The 25,073-nt window shown below is 40.5% G+C and overlaps 1 protein-coding gene across 5 annotated transcripts in view; it reads left to right on the top strand.

Annotated features, from left to right (window-relative positions):
- Nucleotides 1-22,091, top strand: part of PRDM16 (PR/SET domain 16) — a 385,859-nt gene extending 363,768 nt beyond the window's left edge. For 2 of the 5 annotated variants that reach the window (XM_074218667.1, XM_074218666.1), the window contains exons 11-15: nt 2,223-2,392; nt 3,921-4,095; nt 10,130-10,360; nt 13,170-13,344; nt 15,749-22,091. In XM_074218667.1, the coding sequence (XP_074074768.1) occupies nt 2,223-2,392; nt 3,921-4,095; nt 10,130-10,360; nt 13,170-13,344; nt 15,749-15,883 (886 nt within the window). In that variant the 3' untranslated portion in view covers nt 15,884-22,091. The remainder of the gene's footprint in view (nt 1-2,222; nt 2,393-3,920; nt 4,096-10,129; nt 10,361-13,169; nt 13,345-15,748) is intronic. The other 3 variants (XM_074218664.1, XM_074218663.1, XM_074218665.1) reach the window with 2 other exon arrangements.
- The last annotated feature ends 2,982 nt before the right edge of the window (nt 22,092-25,073 follow it).

Here is a 25,073-nt window from a genome sequence, read left to right as displayed (position 1 = left end):
AATGAGGGCATTGGACTCAATGATCTCTAAGGCTCCTTCCAGCTTTCTGCCCTCATATGTGTATCTGAGTTCTCATAGAAATTTAACCCAGGGAAAGATCCAGGTCCCTTCTTTATTACAAAGTCTCAGCTTGTGCCTTTTGCATGGCTCACTGCTGCCCTCTTCAGGTCTCCCACAGCACTGCTTCCAATCCCTTCTGAAGGATCCTGAGAGAGAACCCCAGAAAGATTGGGGGGCTATTGGTCTTTGGGATGCACTCAATATCCCCACTTATGAACACATTGTGGGGTGATGCAGAAAAAAGCAGGTGTGGAGATCCAAGGGAAAGAAGCCATTTCAGATGAGCATTGGATTGGAATCATTCACCAAGAGTCAATGGGAAAAGTCAAGCCAACAAGGATTGATCAAAGCACCTACTATGTGCTGGTCACTGTACTAAGCACTAGAGCTACAAATTCAGAGATCCACGGGTGAAATCTCACCTCTTTTACTTGCTAGCCGTGTGAACAAGGTCGCTAAACACCCATCCACCTCCTTGCATTCTTTTTTCCCAACAAGTTTTGATATCTTTGAGCTAGCCCGGGGGGTGCAGTAGCTAGAGAGCTGGGACTGAAGTCAGAAAGACATGGGTTCAGATCTATCCTGAGGTACTTCCCAGCTGTATGACCTTGGACAAGTCACCCAACCACTGTTTTGCCTCAGTTTCCTCCATTATAAAGCAAGACTAATAATAGCTCCTCTCTCTCTCGTACAAATTAGCAATGTATAGCCAAGTTGGTTTTGCCATGAAAGATACGTAAAGGAAGATCAAATAAGATAATAATTATAAGGGGCATAGTAAGTAGTAGGTCTTACATAAATACCACTATAAATCATTAGTAGTAGTAGTAGTAGTAGTAGTAGTAGTAGTAGTAGTAGTAGTAGTAGTATTTTAGCACATTTACAACATTACATAAAAGATTATACTTTTTTAACTTTTGGTTTCACTACCGCTCATCTCCCTTTGTATTAAAGAAACTTTTTTTTCCATCAATCTTTTATAAAGGGGAAGAGGGAGGAGCTATAACTATCAACCTTCTTACATGAGACAAATAGCAAGTATTTTAGAATGAAATAACCTATCTACCTGGTCTATCGATCTATTATCTATCTTTCTATACATTTATCTACCCATCTATCACTCATTTCTCATTTCTCTCTTCATCTATCATCTCTCTCTGTCTCCAATCAGCCAGCCATCTGTCTAATCATTTCTCTCTCCATCTATCTGTCTGTCTGTTTTTCTGTCTATCCATATATTTACCTATTTGTGTCTGTCTATCTATCTATATGACTGATTGATTTTCTTTCTGTCTATTGATCTGTCACCTATCTATGACTATCGGGGTGGGGGAGGAGATTTCCATGTCAGGTGTACCCAGAGCAGAGTCACCATCATACCATAGGATCTATTTGAGCAAATTTTCCTTGCTCCATAGCTACAAAGTTCAGTTGTTCCTTCACTAGGGAAGGCCCTGAAGTATTTTGGCACCTTGGTACAAAACCCCAGGTTCTTGGTCCTAGATATAGCTTTGGGTCATAATCCCTCATTAGCAGTTTGGGATTTTTTTTATCATTGTCCATACCAAAATTCATGAATTCCACACATACTAATTACCTAGCTATGTGACCTTGGGCAAGTCACTTTAACCCTATTGCCTTGAAAAAAAAAATTCCTGAATTCCAGTCTCTTGTTTCCTCTTCACTGAAGTCGTGGAAAGTAAATAATAACAATCAAATGGTGATAACAACAGCAAGAACAGACATTTCTGTAGTCTAAGTACTCTATAAATATCTCATTTAAGTCTCACGACAACCCTGGGAGGTAGGAACTATTATTATCTCCATTTTACAGATGAAGCTCCTGAAGAACAGAGAGGTTAAGTGACTTGCTCAGGGTCACACAGCCTGGAAGTATTGGAGGCCAGATTTGAATTCAGGTCTCCCTGATTCCATTCCCAGGGTTCTCTCCAGCTGATCCCTTCCTTTTGTGTGACACTTTACAAAATGCTTTCACACTCATTCGGTAAATGTGAAAACGGTCTGACTTCTGGCGTCCCTTCCAACTGACTCCCTTTGCACCCGAGCTGCGGTGCCTTTCCCAGCTTCATGAAGTCTGGCCTCCAATTGAGGGTGTTTATTCTCTCCCCCTTAACTCAAGGGTCTTGGGGTGTGTCTTACAGGTGTAAATACTGCGACCGGTCATTCAGCATTTCCTCCAATCTCCAACGGCACGTGAGAAATATCCACAACAAGGAGAAGCCCTTTAAATGCCACCTGTGTAATCGGTGTTTTGGACAACAGACCAACTTGGACAGACACCTGAAGAAGCACGAACATGAAAATGTTCCAGGTAGAGTGTTTGGGTATTTCCTTTTGCGATCCAGTTGGATCTGACTCTTTGCGATCCCTTTTAGGGTTTTCTTGGCAGAGATACTGGAGTTTTTGCCATTTTCTTCTCCATTTGACAAATGAGGAAACTGGGTCAACCAGGATGAAGTGACTTGCCCAAGGTCACTCAACTGGCAGTTTGCCATATCCGGCTCATTTGGCAGATGAGGAAACTGAGGCAATCGGGGACACACAGAGAGACACAGCTTGGATATGTCTGTGGCCAGGTTTTAACTCAGATCTTGATTCAAGGCCTAGCACATTATTCACCTGGCTGCCTAGACAACTCTACCCCAGCCCCCGTTTTTGCGTGGCCCAAACACTCAGAAAGGTTTCTACTTTTCTGGCCATTCTTAGCCCCAAGAGCCAAACCAAACAGGCAGCCTAGCCTGCCAGTCCTATACATTCAGAGCATCAGAGAGGAAAATGAGAAAGAAGAGAAGAGAAAAATAGGAAAAGACAAAAGTTAGAGAGGGGAGGAGAGGGAAAGAGATAAGGAGGGAGAAACAGGGCAAGCATCTAAAATAAGCCACACTGAGTTCAGTTCTGGGGGACAGAGAGAAAATCAAAAACCAAGTTGCCCCTGCTCCCAGAAAGTTTGCATTCTCTCAAGGGGAACATGTAAACATATAATTAAATGCAAAAATAGAGACTGGACCAGTGATTTCATTGAAATTTGGACTTCCACATGAGGAAATTCCCTCCACCAATGTAGGTCAGCACCTCCTCTGCAAGTAGGAATATTAAGGTGCTGTCTAGAGCACAAGTGATATGTTCAGAGTCACACACCTAGAATAGGTCACAGGCAGAACTTGAATCCACGTCTCCAAAACCATCTTTCTCTCTAAGTCACATAGCATTTTAGTAAGTTAAAAGAGGACTGATTCTGGAATCAGCAGATCCGAGTTCAAATCCCACCATGCATTTATCTGTGGGAAAGTCATTTTTCCTCTCTTGGTCTCAGTTTTTTCAATTCCTTTGGGTGATCTCTAAGGTTCCTTTCAACCTCCAAATCTTTGATCCTTTGATATGGATATCATAACTAACAGTTATTTAAGACTACAGAATTAAAGACTATTGATTTTAAAAGTTTATCAAATACATAATATATATAAAAAAGTTAAAGTAATCTCTGGGGAGTGAAGAGATTGCCAAAAAACATTCTATCAGAGATAACCCTTGAGATCACATAGGAAGAGAAGGAAATAAAAGCAAGGAGGAGGCTGGCTGAGAGGACAGGAGTCAATCAATTGCATAAGAACCCTTTTGTTCATCCCAAAAAAGTATTTTCATTAAATTAAAACATACAATCTGAGATTTTTCCAAATATTTAAAAAGAAACACCCCAAGTTTGCGGTCAGAGTTGCTTCCACAGTTGACTTGGGATTCTCTGGGGTAGGCCTTGGCTGATTCCAAGCCTCCAGGACAGCCAGAGTAATGAAGGCTATTGTTCCTCATGGCTCTCTTCCCCACCCATGATTCCTTCTTAGTGAGCCAGCACGCCGGAGTCATTACGAATCACCTTGGGACCAGCGCTTCCTCCCCCAACTCAGAATCAGACAACCATGCACTTTTAGATGAAAAAGAGGACTCATATTTCTCTGAAATCAGAAACTTTATTGCAAATAGCGAGCTGAACCAAGCATCAACTCTAACGGATAAAAGGTAAGAAATGTAATAACAGTTATTAGCATATGAATGACTCAATATATGTGTGCACATGGATGCTTTACCCAACACTGAATAAGGCCCAGAAAACCAAAAAAAAAATATTTATTTGAATTGAGTTTCTGTTTATTCTTCTATGATGGAGAATCAATTGTTTTGGGTTTTTTTTTCCTTTTAGCTTAAATATTATTATCTCTTCTATTAGAATCTAAGCTCCTTAAAGATAGAGGCCATATTTGTTTTTATATTTCTATCCCCAAACTTGAGACATATCAACTAAGTACGTAATAACTATTTTTTATTCATTCATTCATTCATCTTTCATTGGCCATACTAATACAATACTGAATAAGTTGGTGTTCCTGCTATGAAATTCAAACTTAGCCTCCAATTCACAAATATTTTCATTTGCTCCCAGACAGTAATGGTTTTAAGGAATCAGATTAAGTTAAAGCAAGCAAAAGATTAATATTAGCAAAAGTGATATATAGGCAGGACATCAATTCAAGAATTTGCTAATTGTTCTAGGCAGCAGAACACAATGCACAATGACTGGCTGAAATGATTCTAAGACTTTGCTTCTTGTTATGGTACTAGAGGTGACTTCCTGCAACATTTCTCTACTATGAGGCAGTCTTGATTCTGGCTCTTTGAACCCAACAGATCTGTTCATTATCACTATTTTTTAATCTACCTTTTCATTTATCTTCCCTTATTCTTTGCTTAGGTCTGAGATTTGATTCCTAGTGTTTCTGTTTTAGATTTGGCTGTGGCTTTGTTTTTTTAAACAATCAAAATTTTCTATATCTACTTTCATCCCAAAACAGTATCTATTGTTTGATTCTTCATAGTACATTAATATATCAAGGATCATTAATTAATTTCATCTGCTGTGGGACCTCCCTTCACCAATGCAGATAGCAGCAGCCTGTCTATGATGTAGATGCTAAGCCTTAGAAAGTCTTCTGAGGTTCAGAGAGAGTCAGTCACCTAATTATCAAAGAGTAAATCAGGTCATCAGATCACACACACACACACACACACACACACACACACACACACGCGCGTGCGCGCACATGCACACATAGACACCATTTGGACTTTCTTGAAACCCAACAGTCTTCTGGTGTTTCTGTAGTTTTCATTCCTCAACTCTACATTTCCACAACACCCTTAATATGACACCAAGTCCAAGTCTTGACAAGGGGTCATAATTCATAGTCCTAGTTGATGAAGACAAATACGAAGGAACCCAACAGTTGAGAGGTTTTTTGTTTATTTGTTTGGGGTTTTTTTTAGGATTTTTTCAAGGCAAATGGGGTTAAGTGGCTTGCCCAAGGCCACACAGCTAGGTCATTATTAAGTGTCTGAGACTGGATTTGAACCCAGGTACTCCTGACTCCAAGACCAGTGCTTTATCCACTACACCACCTAGCCGCCCCAGTTGAGAGGTTTTATTGGACCTCCTAACACATTTGACCCCAATGATTCCCCATAGGAGCGAGGGACTAAATCCCACCAGCAGAACAGTTAACTTTGTACCTATTCTTCACAATGGCTCCTTCACATTCAACTAAGTTCAATTCAATCCCACAAATATTTTAAAGAGCTCCCTATGAACCAGGAACTTGGCTAAGTACTAGAGATATAAAGATAAAATAATCCCTACCCTCAAGGAGCTTACAGGCTAATGAGAAGAAAATATACATGCGGATAAATGAATGAAAAAATTTTCACTGGAGAGAAATATTTAGAATGGAGAACATTAGTCAAGGGGTTTTCTAGGTGGTAGCTCTTTGCTTCAAAGAGAGCCTAGAACTCTAAGAGGTGAGAAGGGAAAACATTCTAGGCTTGAGGGAAAGCCCATGAACAGGTCCAGAGATGGAGATGGAAGAGCAGGTGAACCAGTTTGATTAGACCATAGAGTCTGGAGGACTACTAGGAAAGAAAGATAGAAGTCATCTTATAAAGATTTTTAAATTTCAATGACAAAAGTTGCATTTTATCATGGAGTCCATAGGGAGCCACTGAAGCTTCCTAAGCAGAGGAGTGACATGGTTAAACATAATCCAACAGGTACCCAGTACTCAGAAATGCTTCATTAAGCCCCCCACTTGGAAAAACTCAAATTTAAATTAAATTAAATCAAAACCTTGAAATAACTGGTCTTCTCATGTCATGACATAGCATTCCCTTTCCAGTATCGAACAATTTGAAGCACGTGAATATTCTGATTATCTGCTGAGTAATTTGGATCTCATCATTGTGTGTGCTCCCTCCACTACTACTGAGAAGTACCTCTATGCACTTTAGTGGATGAGCATCATGAATTTCCCTGGTCTTATAATAAAAAAATGTTAAATCCTAATCCTGACTTTGCCAACCAATTCAATATATAGTCTTGGTCATTTCATCTAAGATCCAGTTTCCTCACTTGTAAAAAGAGTGTGACAGACACTAAAAATTAATTCCAATTCAAAAAATACATAATTATAAGACTATGTATGAGCACATATAATATATAATTATATTAATATAATGTGAATATATTATAAATCTATAATTATAAGATTCTCTAACTGATGATGACTACAAGATCCTTGAGGTTTATTCATCTTTGTATCTCTCCAGTACCTAGCAAAATGCATTGCACATAGTAGGTGCTTTAAAAATAGATGTTAACTGAAAGAAAAGACTAGGATAATATATAGTTTAAAATACATAATAATATAAATATACAAAATATAAAAAATAACATACAGTAGCGAGGTCAGAAACATGGATAATGTCAATATGAACCAGCCGGCCCAGACAGCTACCACAATCATTATGGGAATCAGAAGTTCTGTGTTTATCCAGCTGATATCACCATTAGCTGCGTGGATTATTAACATTATCCAGCTTATATCCAAGAAACATGCTTTCTCCAAGTGATCAGCATCTTAGCGGTTTAAAAAAAATGGCCAAGTGTTTGCTAATTAATGCAGGAGGAAAAATAATTGACAAACCCATCAATTATCCTCTTGTTTGTTTAGTTAAGAGGTTGTGTCTCCATTATGTCCACGGGTGGTCATTAATAAAGATGAAACTGTTGAGATTTCAAAAGTGGGCTTGAATTTTCTAGTCTTGCATTTCATCAAAAAGTCATTATCAGACAGTGATTTCCTGTGGAAACACCTGTGATCAGGACCACAAACCTAATTTAAACTAACATTTAGCTTCAAGAATTGGAGTGCAGAGAGAAGGCTCATTCATTACCAGGCACATTTTTTTTTCCTCTTCTTGCTACAGACATTAACCAGTTTTCGGTCTTATGACATAAAATCTAGAGGCACAAACAAACATGAGCTTCGCATGTGTGTGTACATACATACACACACACACACACACACACACGCTATCCAGTTTAACTGTAAAGACCTACCACCCCCAACTCCCCTCATGAAGCTCTCCATACTATTTCAATTATTTAACAGATGAATTGTCAGATAAGGGGGATTGAGAGAACAACTCTGAACAAAAGATGCTTTCTTTTTCTCCCTGAGTTATTCCATCAGTGTGGGGTATACTCCACAGTGTGACGACTGAAACCCTGCCCCCTAATATGCTATCAGAACAGAGGGCAGCCTTGAGCATTGAGTCCAGGGCCAAATTTCACCTATTATCCTCATCCTGATGTTCTCAGGGAGCATTCTCTGAATTACCCTCTCTTGAGTCTCTGGCTGCATCTGCCAAATGGTACATTTTAAAATAGGGGTTCTTAACCCTAGGGGTCCCTAAACTTGTGCTGTTAATAGTTGATATTTCAATGATCTGTTTTCTTTGTAATCTTATAGCTATGGTTTATTTCAAGCATTTAAAAATATTATTCGTGAAAGAATCCAGAGATTTTGCCAGATTGATACCAGAAAAAGATGAAGAATTTCTGTTTTTTAAACTTTTTTTTTCATTTCCAGGTACTTCCTTCTAAAATATACATACATGCACAAGACACATATCTATACATACAAACACATACACAGAGTGATCAAGACCCCCTACTCAAGCCGAATATCAGATATAGACATATAGACGCAGAAGGACAGGAACTGAGTCTTCTATGTAGTTTTTAGGTTAAAACTGTGAGCTACAGCAAAACAAACCCACGGTGGCATTTCCTGGAGGAAATGAGGGATCTTTCAGCTTTGACTGATGAAGGTTTGGAAAAAAATAAGAAACCATCTAGCCCAAAAGTCAGGACTCTCGCCCAGACTGGCTATAGAGAACCAGGGAGTTTGACCATCCTCTAGAGGAAAATCAATCACAATCCTCTAAAACAAACACACTCTTGATATGTTTAGACTGGGTGACAAAAGGCAGCCCTGAAAAGGAAGTCCTCTTGTTTTGGTTTAGTTTGGTTTGGTTTTTTTTTTAAGGCTTCTTTTGCAATAGAAACTTACTGCACTGAAGAACCAATAAGGATACCCCATACTGTTCCATATTCTTGGCATCCTAGCTTTACAAACATTCTTTTATCTTTGACACTTTAAGATTTTGAGAGAAGATGAGTTACCTTGAGACTTCAGTCTCATGGGCAGGTGAAGACAATACAAGAAATTTGGATCCACAGCATAAACCTAAGGCCAGATGCTTCCCTCCCTGCCCCAGATGGGACCTCAGGGGCACAATGAGGTTATGTCTGTGCACTACGAGAAGCACTGATATAAATAGTATTGGAATGGACCACTTCAAAAGTCCCTTTCAGGGTTAAGGTTTTATGGAGCGGAACATTATTTTGTTTTCTAAATTCTGTGCCTCCCTTCTACCTCTGATAAGTTATAGTCTGACATTATTTCATGATCTAACATTCCATAACCTAATCCCCTCCCATCTCTGACCTTCTCTGTTTTAAGATCTCTCCCATCTCTGACCTTCTCTGTTCTAAGAGCCCTCCCGACTCTGACCTTCTCTGCTCTAAGTACCCTCCGGACTCTGACCTTCTCTGTTCTAAAGGCCTTCCCAGCTCTGTTATTCTGGATTCTAAGGTGTCTCCTAGCTCTGACCTTCTCTGTTCTAGTTTCCCTCAAAGAATACCGTCTGTTTTAAGCACCTCCACCCCCCAAATCTAGCGCTCTCTGTTTTAAGTTCTCTTCCGGGTTTAATAGTCTAGTTCCTTTGTTCCAACACTTACATTCTATCAATCTAGCTATTCTAGCTCTTACATTCTACAATTTTATGGCTTGAATGGCCAGTCAAAGATTCTGTCAAGAGTCAGTCCCCTAGAATCATCATCTACCTGTCATCAAGCCATCAGATAGAAGAATGACAGGATTCCAGATAATGAATTTAATTTCTTGCACCTCTTCTCTAGTCATTTGTATGACTCTTAGGTCATATAAATCACCCTAGCCATAAGAACTAAGCTGGGTACATTAGGTACGGTGGCAAAACCATTGGCTAAGAGATCTCAGGCCATGAGAGATCTCAGAGACCTTCTCAAAGTCTTTCACAGAAAACGAACTTTAATATGATGTATATGATAGAGCTGGAGGGAGGGTCAATTTGCATGGAAAGGTAAATGATTACACATAACCATTCCCCAAAGAACTATGGGGGAACCCCTATCTATCCTACCCTCTTCATCTTCATAGCTTCTACCTTGGGACAGCATAATGTCATTTCTTTCACACACACAACACACACACACACACACACACACCTTTATAAAAGTTGAGTCTTCTATGAACATCTGGCTACAACATTTTAAGATTCTCATTGTTTTGAGTAGAATGCATACCATTTTGCAGTCGCTTTCATTAGTATATGTTTTCTCTGCCTGTCACAACAATCTATTAGCTAGAAGCAATAGTACTCTGCCAATCAACTTCTTCCACATCCTCAGAAGAGCCTGTTGAGGGATGGATCATATTTTCTGGGAATGGGGTGGAGAGAAGATCCTACAAGGGCTGGTGCATCTGGATTGATCATAGGACCTGTATAGATGACCATGACTAATTCTGGAAATGCCCTATTTTTGTCCTTGTCCTTTCAGGCCAGAAATTCAGGACATTGATAGCAATTCTCAATGCCATGGTTTAGCCAACGAGAAGTCAGAAGACGTAGATGAAGAGGAGGAAGAGTTGGAGGAGGAAGACGATGACAGCCTGACAGGGAAATCCCAGGATGAGACAGTCTCCCCCACAACAGAGCCCCAAGGAGCCTATGAGGATGAGGAGGATGAAGAGCCCACATCACTCAGCATGAGCTTTGATCACACAAGAAGGTGGGTGCTGCCATTCTTCTGAAGCTACCCTTGGTGGGTTGGTGGGATATGATTCCATCTGGGGTGGCTGGGGGAAAGGGGGGAAGGAGAGGAAGGGGAACAGAGGCTTGTTTGACAAGCCACAAGGGCTGAGTTCACTTTATTATTATTTTTTTTTTTTTGGAATGTGAATCTACCTTACTCCCAACTTAATTTAAACCTTCATTTCCAGCATAGTTTCTACTCCTCCCTCAAAAATAAAAGTCATCTTCATGGTAGAGTTACAGTTCTACTGCCACAGAAGGAAAATCCAAAGACTGGTGGTCCAACCAACTGCATGGGATCATGGGGGGGTGAGGGGGATGAAAGGGACCTTAGATAGCATTGAGTTCAGCCCCCTCATCTTGAGGGAGATAAATTTGAAAGCCAAAGAAGGGAAGTGATTGACTTAAGTTCACATAAAAAATAGATGACAGAATGAAGACTATGATAATCATAATCATAATCATAATCATTGACATGATATAATATTATTTATAAGTATTATATGCAATAGAATTATATAACATATTATAATATAATGTAGCATAAAAATATGATGACCCAACATTAATATGATGCTTAAATGTAAGATTTGCAAAATATTTTATACAGATTGTCTAATTTAATCCTTATGACCACCTTTTGAGATAGGAGGTGAAGTGGCCTGTTTAGGGTCAAGGTCTTCTTGATTCTAAGTCCAATTCTTTATCCACTTATAGGCATCCTCCCTCTAGCTCTGGAAATGCCCTATTTTTGTCCTTGTCCTTTCAGGCCAGAAAGTCAGGACATTGAGAGCAATTCTCAATGCCTCTTTCCCACTGCTTGCATGCATTGAAAAGATTTCCCTTGGTCCTTGGCCAAGTTCAAAGCCTTTGCAATGAGGTAGAAGGTGGGAGGTACATCATGGTAGCCTACAAGAGTAAGAACTATTTGATGGTCACAGTCTTCACTCTCTTCTGCCTCCTGCTAGTTGTATTGTGACAAAGTTAAGAATATGAGGCACTTTCCCTGAAAAGGGTCAGAGATTCATGAAACCTCTGCAAGTTGGCCAGTCAAAGTACCAGAGCTAGAAGACCCCAAGATCCCCATCTCTCTCTTAACTCACTTGGCCTCTGGACAATGTCCAAGGACGGAGACCACCAGAGAACTGGACACGGAGTCAGGAAGGATCCTGCCTCAAACACTAACCAGCTGTGTGACCTTGGGCAAGCCATTTCAGTTTTTCTAGACCTCAGTTTCCTCATCTGTAAAATGAAAGGTCTACATGCTATAACTGCAAAGGTCCCTGCCAGCACTAAATCTATGTCTTTGGTCCAGTGACCCCAGTGACCATCTTTCTTGATCAGTCATCCCCTGTCATGGTCCAACTCCAATAACATGTGGATATTAATACACAAAATTTAAAAACATCTCTCTGGATACTAAATTCAAAGCCAGGAGCCTCATGTCTTGAAAGCCAACCTTACAGAATGGATCAGAATGATGGACCTGACCAGAAATAATATAGTTGTTAGCAGGGATGGCAGAGGATGGAGAACTATATAGAAGAAATTCAGCCAAGCTGGAGATGATGAATTTGAGAATTCTCCAGCCTTGAAATGAATGAATGAAAGTTCTCAGCTTCTTCCAAAGCCCCTATTGGAAAGAATAAGATAATAAATAATTTTTAAAAGTCTCTGTCACTTGTGGCCTTGAACCATCTATGTGACATTGGACAAGTTACTTCCTCTCTCTGGAAGGGACCTGAGTTTCTTCATCTGTAAAATATGGGACAGTGAGCTCTGAGGTGATGCCCCTTTTAACTCTCAGTTTGAGATTAAGAACCCTGTGTCCTCTTAACTCATCTCCTAATCAAAAGTTTCCTATTGATTTAAACTGTCCAAATGTAGAATGGGCTTTCCTAGAAATGGGAGGGGGGTCTCCTTCACCAGAGGTCTTTGAGTAAAAGTTGGGGGACCCTTTGTCAATCTGCTGTAGGGGGAGGGATTCCTGATGCAGATTTGGACTCAATGGCCTCCGAGGTCCCTTACAGTGCTGAGATTCTGGGATTCTGGGTTTCTGTGTCATCAAAATACCTCTTTGAATACTTTCAGTGATTTAGAAGTCAGGTTAAGAGTTTGTCAGGTTTGGGAAGGGAAGGAGCTACCCATGAGTTGGTGCTCATGATAGCGCCCTTCTAAAAGGAGTTCTGATAAACCACAAGGTCAAGAGGATCTATTGGAAGAGTATGGGGTCTTTAGATTTTCAAACAGGCTGAGTACAGAGCATCATCTTTGGCACCATCCACTGCCACCATCAAAACCCTGAGGGCCATTCCAGGAGTTTCCATCAGGAAACTCTGGAAATAGATTCCATTTCCCAGTGAATCACACCAGAACCCCCAACCCCTGGGAATGTGAGTCCCAGACCTCCATTAAGAACTACATTAGGTTCCTGAAGTAATTAAGGACTGGTTATCCATCAACCAGCCCAACCAGACACCAGCCATCTAAACCCAAGCTCTCAGAGACAACCTGAGGGCATGGTCTGGGTGCCGACCAGGACCGTCCATCCTTCTTTCCTTTGGATTTCTGTTCATGTGCAGCCCCCTCCCCCTGCATCCCGTATATGTCTATGTGTATCTATGTATGTCTGTGTGTCCATTTCTTTGTGCATGTGGCTTGTGGAAGCTCTGTGGGGTGTGCATGCAGATACCAAGTCAGTCAATTGGGCATCAGTAAAAGCCCTCCAAGGTCAGACCAGCTAACAAACAGGTCACCCCCTTCCCTCCCCCTGGTCCTTGGTACAGGTGTATGGAGGAGGAAGAAGCCGGCCTGTTAGATTTGGAGCAGATGCCGAATTTTGGGAAGGGGCTGGATCTCCGCAAGGCGGCTGAGGAAGCATTTGAAGTTAAAGATGTGTTTAATTCCACCTTAGACTCTGAGGCAATAAAACAAACCTTGTACAGGCAGGCTAAAAACCAGGTAGGTATCTCTCTCTCTGAGCACCATGCCTGCCTCCTCCCCTCCCCTCCCACTGGGTCTCCAGCAGCCTCTGGGGTTCATGGCTAGATAGCAATTTGGTTCCCTCCAGATTGTCCCTTTCTGGCAGGGTTGCCCTGACACCCATTCCCATCTATTTGATAGTTAAATACTTGGAAATTTTCCTGAATCTGGTCACTTTTTTCAAGCTTAGAACTTTGACTAGATGGTCCATTGGGGTAGTTTCCTTGCCTCATTGTTTGTAGTGACCCTGGAAAATATATATATACATATATATACATATATGTATATATATATGTATGTATATATACATATATATATATATATAAGGACTAGAGCTATGATTTTATTGGCATATAGACCTCTCAGATGAGGAAATTCCCTCTGCCAATTCAAGTTGATACTTTTCTCTGAGGTTTACAGTCTTAAGCCATTACATTCGATGTTAAGAGGTGACGGGGTTTGCCTAGAACTACACAGCACATATGTGCCAGACACAGGACTAGAACCTATGGCCTGCCTTGTGGCCCATTGGACATGCTGCCTCTTCTTGGATATGCTCAAATAAAACTAAATACTAAATTCAACCTGCACTTGTTATAGTTGAATGATGGATCTTTGATCTACCTTGATTCCATCCATGTAGATGCCCATTTGGTACCGAAGGGATCAAAATTAAATCTGTTGTTGATCCAAAAATGGTGTGTCCTAGCACCCTGTGCCCCCATCCACCATTCTGATCTTATCACTATAGTGATTTGGGGGTGGGGGTTGTTTCTCTGTTTTTTTCCCCTGTTCCATGGGTTGCCATATCCAAAACAGTTTCATCACTTAGGTGGGCAGTCAACTCTTCATGGTCGGTTAGGTCCATCTTCAGAAAACAGACTTGGTCTTCTGAAGAAAATTTGGATATTTGGGGAGTTTTCCTTTTATCTTATTCCTCTATTTCTTCTCCTTTCTTTCTCTTTATTTTGTTCTTTAAAAACAAACAACAACCAGAAAGTATTTTGGTTGTAGGTATGCCAACTTTCTGAGCCATTGTGATTTATTTTTTTTCCATTGGACCAAGTCAAGGCATTCTCAGATTGGCATTCAGACCAAAACATGTACAGTTTCCAGGAAAGGAGACAAGTGGAAGCAGCCCCTTAATTTTAAATTGTTTAGAGCCTTTTCTCAAAAGAAGTTCCAAATGTCTTCTCGTTTAAAAGCTTTTGCACATACATAGTGTGGATTCCAGAGATAAGGGAAGTGGGGGGGGGGGGGGAATGGAACAGACTCGGAGCAAATATCTTTCTGTTCTCTTAAGAGAGAAGCTGTTTGAGACACATGATAAAGTCCTAGGCTAAGAAGAGCCAGGAAGATTTGGGTTCAAATCCCCTCTCTATTATTTACTATAATATGACTTCATTCCATATCTAAGACCCTAGAGAGTGGGATTGATTTCTTTTCCGTGTTCTAGGCAATACCCAACCAAGTACAGGTGCTAACTAAAAAAGAGGCTTAAGTTACCTTGTCTGTCTAGGTAGGCTGAGAGGAGAACACAGATGGGGGCTTGGCACAAGCCATTTGTATGTCTCTGTCTTTTGTCTCTTTACTAACCCTGTGAAGGGCATCCCCTGTAGGAGTGGACAGGAAATGTTTCATTTCGTTTTTGTTTTTCTCTATGAATTCGATCATGTCCAACAAGAAGTCATTTATAAAAATCACACTGAGTGCTTCAATAGAAATATTTCATATTGACTCAATCAATCAATCAGTCAATCAATAAACATTTAAAAAGTGGCATTGTTTTGAGTTCAGATCACTGATATTATCAAAAATAAAAAGAAAGTGGTTTTTTTTTCTGAACCATAGATTTGGGTTATTTAACTGATGATTTAGGGCAACAAAGTATGATGGTGTTTCATCATTCTGTTGACCCAGGATAATCATGGCACTCCATCCCCTTGAGTTTGGCTTTGATAAGGGTCCCTGCAAAAAATAAGATAGGCTGACCTATTCCTATTCTCCAACTTAAGGTCCAGGCTCACTGTCATCTGACAGGGCGGGCTTTGTTCATTCTTGCTGACAACGACAACAATTGTCGTACTCCCGGGATTATATCATTCTCACCCCAGGGAGGTACAGTCATGATAGGTCCCTTCCCTCATGGAGACCAAAATACAAATGTCCACAATATACAAAAGAGAAGTGTAGAACAGAGTGTTCTGGGCATGGAAAAAGAAGGTCATGTCCTTGTAAAGGTGAGGCTGTCTGGGTGGTTTTCCAGGGTGGTCTCCCAGGGAATATCTGGGCCCCAGATCTAGGATTTCTCTATATTACAGAGATCTAATCACTCATCTCCCTTGCTGTTTGTCTGTGTTGTGGTCTTTTTCCTTCCCACCAGGCTTATGCAATGATGCTTTCTCTTTCTGAGAACGCTCCTCTTCACGCTTCCTCCCAGAATTCTCTGGACGCTTGGTTGAACATGGCGGGAGCAGCATCAGAGACGGGGGCCTTCAACTCCATTAACCACCTCTGAGAGGTCACGGAGGCACTGGGGACAGAGTCCAGAATGGGAAGACTACCATACTATTATTGCCCCCTTTCAGAAATTCTGGACAATGGAAAGACAGAGCAGAGATCCTCAGGGAAGTCTCTAGGCTTTGGGCTGGGGAAACAGAACTCTTCACCTGTGATCTGCAACGCCTGGTTTTTTGTTATTTTTTGGTTTGTTTGTTTTTTTTTTTAATCTACCCACCTTCGTTTCTCTCTGATTTCTCAAACTGAACCTCAGAACCCAGAGAATCCCTGAAGCAGTCCCAGGATTTCACCATCTCTAAGAATAGTTTTTGGAAACACGGCTAATCTGTGGTACAATAATAGAACGTTAACAGCAATCAAAACCTAGTTCATTAGAGTTGTGAGACAGCATCCCTCCTCCCCCACCCCAGACCAGCTAATGTACAATTTTTAATCTGAAATGAAAGCCATGTGGCCATTTCAGGGGACCTGAATGGCATTTCTTAAGGGAAAAGGATAAATCTAATCAGGCTCTAAAGAGATAGATCATTTTTTTAAGTTGTCAGAATTTTTTTTTTCGTATAGAATGAAAAGGACAGAAATAACGGTTTTAGTAATCTTGTTGCTACAGATTCTCTTTGAGCTCATGAATTTTTTAAAGTATTTTTTTAAAAATCTGAAATTACTCGCAAATTTTTTTTTTAACTAGTTTTGCATTGATTTGAACTATCAGCTCCCTCTTGGACATTAACTAGTCTCAAGCACAGCATAGGGATGGTATGTGCTTTTTAAATCCTTTAGGACAACCCTGGACTTTCTTTTCTTTGCCCCTCCTTTTTTTTCCTCCCTCTCTGATCCTGTTTGTCCACATGGAAAAGTGAAAATGGAGGCTCATGGAGACTGTGTGTAAAAATCCTATTAGAATAAAAATTAAGGACCTTCCTGAGCCATTCTTAGACATGGTGTCATTGCAGATAGGACTGCCCCATGGTTGGGACTAAGAAATGTGCCTGCCACTAAGTGACTTGTAGTTAGAGCTAGGGAACCCCTATTTTTGCCCAATGGGAGGTCTACTGGCAATGCATCCATGGCGCCTAAATTTCACAAGTTTGGGCTGACATGAGCCAACTAGGACTCAGAAGTGCAACTGAGGCAAGCGAAAAGGGGGCCCTTGGTCTCTTATATGCTGAATTCCCCCGAGACCCAAGGGGTCTTGCTTCTGTTGTCCCTGGGTCCGCACCTCCCTATTCAAGATTTGGGACTTGTTGGCCATTCTTGGGTCATCCCAGAACTGTGCCCTGCTCTCTCCCTATGATGTGGACTGGAAGAACAAATAGCCACTTCAGTTTGCTCTCTCTGTGGCTCCCCAAGGGGGTCAGAGACCTTTAAGTCGCCAAGTTCATATGTGTGCCTCGGACTCTGGATTCACAAGACACTATTTAACTCCTGTTTCCAATGTTTGCACAAGATCTTGGCAAGACGCGGCTCAAGCACCGAACTGTGTCCACCATCTTTAGCCAGGCTCTAAAGAGTTTAAACTAGAACATTCCTTTCCTGGAAACATCCATCCATCCTCCAGCACCACAGTACTTGCCCATGTTAATGGGTTTTAAATTATTCCCATAGGGGCCAATTTAAAATAATAATTTTTTTTTCCTGATGGAATTTACCTTAATCTGTATATAACTTGTAATTTTTTTCTAATTCTTTTCTTTTTCGTTTCTTCATTAACAGTATTTTTTTGGCATTAGATATCCTCATTGTGAAAAAAATAATGTTAATATAAGTATCTAGTGAAGGACCAAAATTGTGTATTAAGGTTGCGTGTTGTATGATTGATAACCAGGGAGTAGGACAATTTTTTTTAAAAAAAATTAATGTGCCAAATACCCCCTAATTGATCCCGCTGTCATTGCTGCCAATTTTCCAGACAATCATATGTTGTGTTAAATTTGATTTTCGATTACAGTTGCATTTAGGATAAGTGTTCTATTTATTTCTTTTATTGTTTGGAAGGAAAGGAAAGAAAAAAATGTAATGACCCAACAAGAAGAGAGAGGTGGGGGAAAGGGAGGGGAACAAGAACCTTGCCTAAGTTGCCCTTTAAAGGAAAATGTTCTATTGTAAATAGAGGTAACTGTGAACCAAGGTGTTTTTTAGCCAGGGCAGCCTTTGAGGTAAAAGTGCCATATTGCCAAGAACTTTACAGTGTTTATTTATGGAAAGAAATGGGAAAAGGAAAAAAAAAAAGGAAAAAAACTCAATCAGGTTGATTCCTGTTGTTTTCAAGTACAACTGATGCATTCACAAAGACAATTGATGATAGCTATAAATAGTCAAAGTGCAAACTTTAGCAATAGAAATATCTATCGATCAGGGTGGTAGTTGCAAGAGAAGGGAATCCTGGGGTTTGAGTTGATGGTCAACTGGCTTTGATAGCTCAGAATCTAAGTGATTCTGTTTTCTTTTTCTTTCTTCTCTTTCCTTCCTTCCTTCTTCCCTTCCTCTCTATTCCTTCTTTTTCTCCTCTCTTTCCCTCCTTCTTTCCTTCCTTCCTTCCGTCTTTCTCTTTCCTTCTTTTTCTAGTACAATAATGAACCTCAGCTTTTCTCTTTTATGATATAAGTTTACCTGTCAACAGCTCAAGCATTAAGTTTTTGTGGATAGGTTGCTTTTGCACAATTTAGCAGGTTGAGGATGATTCTTCTTTGGGGAAAATGGGAGGGGAGGACTGATTAGAAAAAGATGTGAATGTGGGAGGCTCATTCACTTGTCCTTGTCAACGCTAAGCAAAACTTACAGATCAAAATGTTTACCTCTACATGCCTGTGTCTGCCGATTCTCCATTTGGTTAGACCCGTTAAATGCTGTAGAGGAATTTCTCTGCTCAAGATAGATTATATTTTTCTGCTCAAATCCCCTTTGATGCAAATTCTGACTGTAATCTTTTCCCTTTGAAAGGTTAAAGTGGAAGGTGGGGGCTGAAGGAGAAAATTTATTTCCCTGTTCTTTAAGGAGAACTTGGACCCATCTTTCTCAAATTAGGCAAGCTGAGACCATCAGCAGAAATATTAAACACACACACACACACACACACACACACTCTCACACCTACATCCAATGGCAACATCAAAAGCAATGAGGGTTAGCATTTTTCATTACCACTTAATTCCTCCTACTTTCTGTTAATAGAGTAAAATACTCAGCTTTTCTGCTGCTCCTAGATTCTCAGAGTCAAATAGGACCCCAAAGGTCATCTCGTCCAACCTGGAGCCAAAGCATGACTCTCCTCTCTGGCATTCCCAGCAAGTAATTATCCACTCTTTGTTGAGAGAACTCATTATCCTCCCTTTCCTTTTCCCCTAGTCCCCCAAAAGGCAGCCTCATTCATTTTTTGACAGAATTGTTAGGACATTTTTTTTCCTTTTATGTGGAGTTGAAACCCGCCTCTCTGTAACTCCCATCCATCGGTCCTGGTTCTATCCTTTGGGGCTAAGCAGAATAAGTGAAATTCTTTTATGTGACAACCCCATGTGTCTGCACAATGTCTTCTCCTCACTCCCCACAAGAGCCTTGCTTACACATTTGAAGCTCCTGAACTAATTGTTTTGTTTCATCCCAAGTCAATTAGAGCTCATGAGATTTCTGCTTAGAAGTGAGGTCCTTCTGTTTCATCATTTGTACTTCAGATCTTTAAAAAAGAAAAAAGCACTTAATTCCTATGATTTGCCTGTCCCTGGAATGGTTTTTCCTAAAAAAAATGTTGGATTCCCCTAATCTGAAGTGAGGTCTTCTTTTTTACTATAAGCTTCAGGGAAGCCTAGGCATCAAGGTTTCTACCTTCATTCAGATGATTCTAGATCAAGAATGCAAAACACCAGTTAGAGACCCTCTGGTGGAATCTTAAAGGTGGTGGCAATGTCAAGACACCCTATTGGAAGCAGGAGAGAGTTCAAGCAACCTGCTTGGTCTCTTTCAATCTCGTGAAAATTCATGTTGTTTCCATCACTGGCAGCCATAGAGTGATGACCACAAGGGACCGAAATGACATGACTGGCCCAGTTGCTAAATCACCGTCCCACCCTAGGGGGATGAAGAAGATCAATGGTGAGTGGAGGTCACATTGCTGCCATTCCAGATATACTGCCATATTCAATCAGTGGTGATGACATATTTATTTCCCTCTTCCACCAGGTGACCACTAACTTTTCTCATGTATCAAGTTTAGGCCCTACTAGAATGAACTTACAACAACCACAGTTGGGTCAAATCCAATGAAAGTCATCATCCATATCAGTGGCTTGACTGAACCGACCAGTGGATTGTTATACTTGACTGTCCGGGTCAGTTGTCCCCTTCCCCTTCCCCAGACGATGTAATTTGCTCTTAAGTTTTGTCCTTGGACTCCAGTTTAATGAGAAGAGGTAGTTGAACATATAGTAAATATCAGGTCAGATCAGAAGAAGTAGGCGTGAGAAAGAAAACTGTTTCAAGGGAGGAGACAAAAAACTATTTCCTTTGATGTGCCAGCTGAGGCCCCAGAAGTTTGTTTCCTTTATCTCTATCCTCCTTTTTTTTAGACTCTAAACACAAGAATTTTACATATCTCTTCCCACCCCATTCCTACCCAGATGATTTCAAAGTATTCAGCCCAAGTGTATTTACTAAATCTAAAGGGGTTGGGAAAAAGAGAGCAGGGTCAGGGGTAACCAAGGTAAGGGAGAAGGGCTGCCCACACTTAGCTACCTGTTAAAGACCTAACAAAAGTTCTGATCTCAATTAGCAATGTGAAGGCAAAACTGTTCCTGGTTGGTTGTCGGTTCTCCCAAAGCCATGAAATTCTCTCTCTTGTGCTGAGTGATACTGTGATAAAAGCATCCTTGAATTATTCTAAGAACTTGTTTTTTTTTTCTGGGTGGCAAAACTGGATGAGTAGAAAGAATGCTGAATCTAGATCAGAGGATCTGGCTTCTAATATCAGTTTTGCCATTTGGGAGCTCTGTGACCTTGGGCAAGTCACTGCACCTAACTGGGCCTCAGTTTCCTCAACTGCAAAATGAGGAAGGTTGGATGAGTTGATCTCCAAGGTCCCTTCCGGCTTCAGATGCTAATACCCTATGTCCCTCTTTTTCGTTCCTCTCCCTCTCTCTCTCTCTTTCTCTCTCTCGCCACCTCCTATTCTTTTCAATAATTATTATTGTTATTGTTATTATTATTATTATTATTATTATTATTATTTTGCCTATCATGGATTCTTATGATTACCACTTTTGGAAAAAAAAGATGAAGAAGGCAGCTCAACTTTCCAAATGTGTAATTCACTAGTGAACAGTCACTCGAAAGGTTTCTTTTGGTGGTATCTTCCACAATCGCCACTCTCTTCCAAGCAAGAGATGCTTTGCCCAGACATCTTCTCCAGTCTGCAGGAAAAAAAAAAATAAACAAAAAAAGTAATTTAAAAACATAGTTATATCACGCTTGTTAAGAATCCTGAATTTAGGCATTTTCTGTTGTTCCTTTCCTCATTGTTACGAGACCGGTTTGATTTAAGGTTCTTTGTTGTTGTTTTTGGTTTTTTTTTTCTTTTAGGGCTGTATAGTGTTGGGAAAAAAATAATCAAATTGTAAATGTCTGGTTCTCATATAATGTTTCAAAACCATTGAGAAAGCGGATGGTGCTCGTCCTGTTTCACTTCGGATTGTATATTGCTTCGGTTATGTTTATAAGTAAACTGTGCATGACTCGTGTTTAGCGGTCATTATCGTGTCTGTTTGTGAAATTTTTATTAAAAACAGAAAAAAAAAATTCCGTAGATGCACTTATGTATATGTGATTAGGTTCAACGTCCAGGACTAGAAATCGGGAACTGCTCAGATGACAGGGGGGAGGGCAGTTCTTAATGAATTAATATGAAAATCGCTTGTGGGAGAATAAATGAGATTTTAAAAAAAGATATGAAGTGTAGAAAATAATTAAAATGAGCGATTTTTTTTGCAAAATTTCATTTTGATGCTTGTGATAAAGAAAAATGTACTTGTGTAGAGAAATTCCTTTAAAATAATGACTAGGAAAAGCTGATTTTGAGGGTAATGCTGTAGATTAGGAATGTATACCAAATGTAATCTTTCCAATGCTATGATGAATTTATACATGAGATTGATATGCAATAAACCTGTGTGCTTTTCTAAGATCAGTGCTGGTGACCGTTATTATGGTGGGCCCCAATGGAAGGAAGGGGGGAGTGGGTCGGGGTCCCTCAAGGGGGACAGAGTGAAAAGAATTATTTCAACCAGAGTTGTAGCTAGCTATTTGGTATTTGGGACAAGTGTGCTCCACACCTCAGAGCAACACAACACCACGTGGTTGAGACAAGGCACAGAGGACTTGGGAAAGAGCTATCACCTAGGATGCCTTTCTGGAAGTTTCTGATTCTTGCTAACTAAACTTGAGGCTTACCTGTGTCCTCAGCATCCTATAAATCCCAGTGCCCTAGGAATCAACCCTTGTCACACTGCTCCTGTTGGAGTTTTAATAACCATTAGATGAAAAAGAAACTTTCTTCATTCTACCCATCCATTCCTTCACTTCCCTGTGGAGATGAAATAGAATACTCTCATCCCTTTTCCATATCATCTAGGGAAGCCCCCCCCCACCTCCTTTCTATGATTTATTTCTCCATCCTAACACTCCTCATAGTAGTTTGCTTCTCACTCTCCTTTGGATAACAATTATTTTATGAATTTTTCATTATCTCCCTTTCCTGTCAGATTGTAAACTGCCTATTCCATAGGTTTTCATTATGTCTCTTTCCCTTCTATTAGAACTTAGATCCCTAAGGGAAAGGTCTCTGTCATCAGAGTTCTAACCAGCAATGTTGGAACCTGGAGCAACAGACCCACACTCATGGCAAGTAGCAGGAAGCATGCCCTCAAATGTATGTATGCATAAATCTACATACATGTTAATATACCTGCATTCACATCCAAATATATGTTTATGATGAAGAAACTGTAGAGAGAATTTCTTTTACAATGATTAGGAAAAATGTTTGATTTTGAGACTAAGGTTATAGCTTAATACTCAGTGTAATCTTTCCAAAGCTGATGAATTTATACACAAGATTCTAGGTATCTAAATATATATATATATATATATATATATGTATATTATATACACATATATTATAGATAGGGGAGAGAGGGAGGAGGAGGAGGAGAGAGAGAGAGAGAGAGAGAGAGAGAGAGAGAGAGAGAGAGAGAGAGAGAGAATAAATTCATCTGTCAAAAGAAATTCCTATGGAGGAGGAAATTTCTAAAGTCTATCCCAATCATTTTAAAAGAAGATGAAATTAAGGCACAGAAATGCTAAGCAACTTGCCCAGGGTCATACAATTAAATAAATGTCTAGGATTTGAACCCAGGTCTTCCTGATTTCTAAGGCAACTCTTGAACCACTATCCAGAGGTGTCAAACATTCAACTTCACATTTGGTGCACAGATTAGGATATATTTGGGAAACATTTTTAAGAAATAAAAATACAATACAACATAATGTGAATTTGTGGTTTTCTCAAGAAACTTTATGTATGGTTTAGCGGCCTATTTCTACTCGAATTTGATAATGATGTCTGCCAGGCTTTCATTATTCTACACTTAAGACAGAATAGTCACTAAGGAGTTGTTCTTTTGCATCAGGAGACAGGATTTTCCTTCCTTCCTTCCTTTCTTCGTTATTTTCCCTTTCTCTGTCTTTTTGTGTCTCTCAGTATTCTGTCTTCTCTCCTCTTTCTCTTTTTCTTCTCTACCTCTTTCTCTATTTCACTCTCTTCCTCCCTCTGCCCCTCTGTCTCTGCAGCTCTGTCTCTCTGGCTCCCTCTCTGAGTGTCTCTCTGCCTCTCTCACAAACACAAGCTCTGGGAGGACTGAATATATTTCATTTTGTGTCTTTGTATCAGCCCTACCCAAAACAATGTCTGGCATCTAGCAGGTCCTTTTAAAAAATGCTTGTTAAATCTAATCAGATTGAAGACCCATGTCCTTTTCTGCTGCTTCCCGGTTTTATAATCTTGAAAGAGTCGTTGGATATCTCTCAGGCCTCAGTTAATTCACTTCTAAAATGGGAATAATGATACTTTGTTCTCCGATAAAAAGTTCTGACATGTAGATTTATTCATTTTTTTGTAGCCAGTGGCCCCCCCCTCTGTTCCTAGTCCCTTGAGTTTTCCACCCACCATCACAACCTAATCAAAGAAAAAAAAAAAACACATGTGGTCCCTGCCCCCATGAGCCAGTAATTTAAGTACCCGATGTAGGACAATGAAGGGCTTTTCCACACATACCAAGATATTCAGTTGCATCCCCAGTTGGAGTTGTCTGTGGGAGATGATGGGAGAAGTCACGCCCGGCTGCCTCACAGTCCTAGAAAAGCCCCTCCTTGTCTACTAGACAGTCCAGCCCTCCAACAGGACAATGATTCCTTCCATGGACTTCTTCTCCAAGACTCAGGGACCCCCTGTGCAAAGCATACAGACCATCCAACTCATCCCACTGAGAACTGACTTTCCAGCTACTGTTGGATATGGCGAGAAGGAGTGGGCAAAGGGCCAGTCTTCTTGGCTTCTGGTCCTGCCTAGGCTGTGTGACCCTTGGCAAATGATTTCCCCTATTAAAACCCTGAGGAAAGTTCTTTAAAAGTAGAAGAGTTGTGAGTCTGCTTCAGCTAAAGACAATTTTCACACACCACTGAAATCAGAACAAGGAACCTCCTCCCATATCTCCCAGAATTGATCCAGGTGAGATGTTGGGGATGCAGGGTCAGAAATGAAACCCAGCCCCTCCTCTCGACAAAGTGACACTGTTAGAGAGATTTTTTTTTCTTTTGCAGATGACCTGTGATCTTTTTGATATAGGGAAAGCTTTGAGTCATTCAGACCAGCATCTGCCTTGTAACGTATAGCCTCTTAGAGGTAAAATTACTCCTCCAGGGTCATACAGTCATTTGGCTTGAGGATAAGCCTCAAATCCCAATCTTCCTGACTCTGACTCTAGTTTGCTATCATCCCATTCCCTTTGTCCCACGCTGTCTTTAAGAGGGAAAATACAAGACATAAACTCGACAAAGGCAGGAGAGACCTGGCACTAATAATAAAGGAAATCCAGAAAGTCTTCCTGATCGGTGGCAGGGCTTGAACTGAGCCTTGAAAGGAACCA

This window comes from Macrotis lagotis, chromosome 1 (genome assembly GCF_037893015.1).
Source record: "Macrotis lagotis isolate mMagLag1 chromosome 1, bilby.v1.9.chrom.fasta, whole genome shotgun sequence".
NCBI classification, from domain to species: domain Eukaryota; kingdom Metazoa; phylum Chordata; class Mammalia; order Peramelemorphia; family Peramelidae; genus Macrotis; species Macrotis lagotis.
This window is presented reverse-complemented; position numbering and strand designations above follow the sequence as displayed.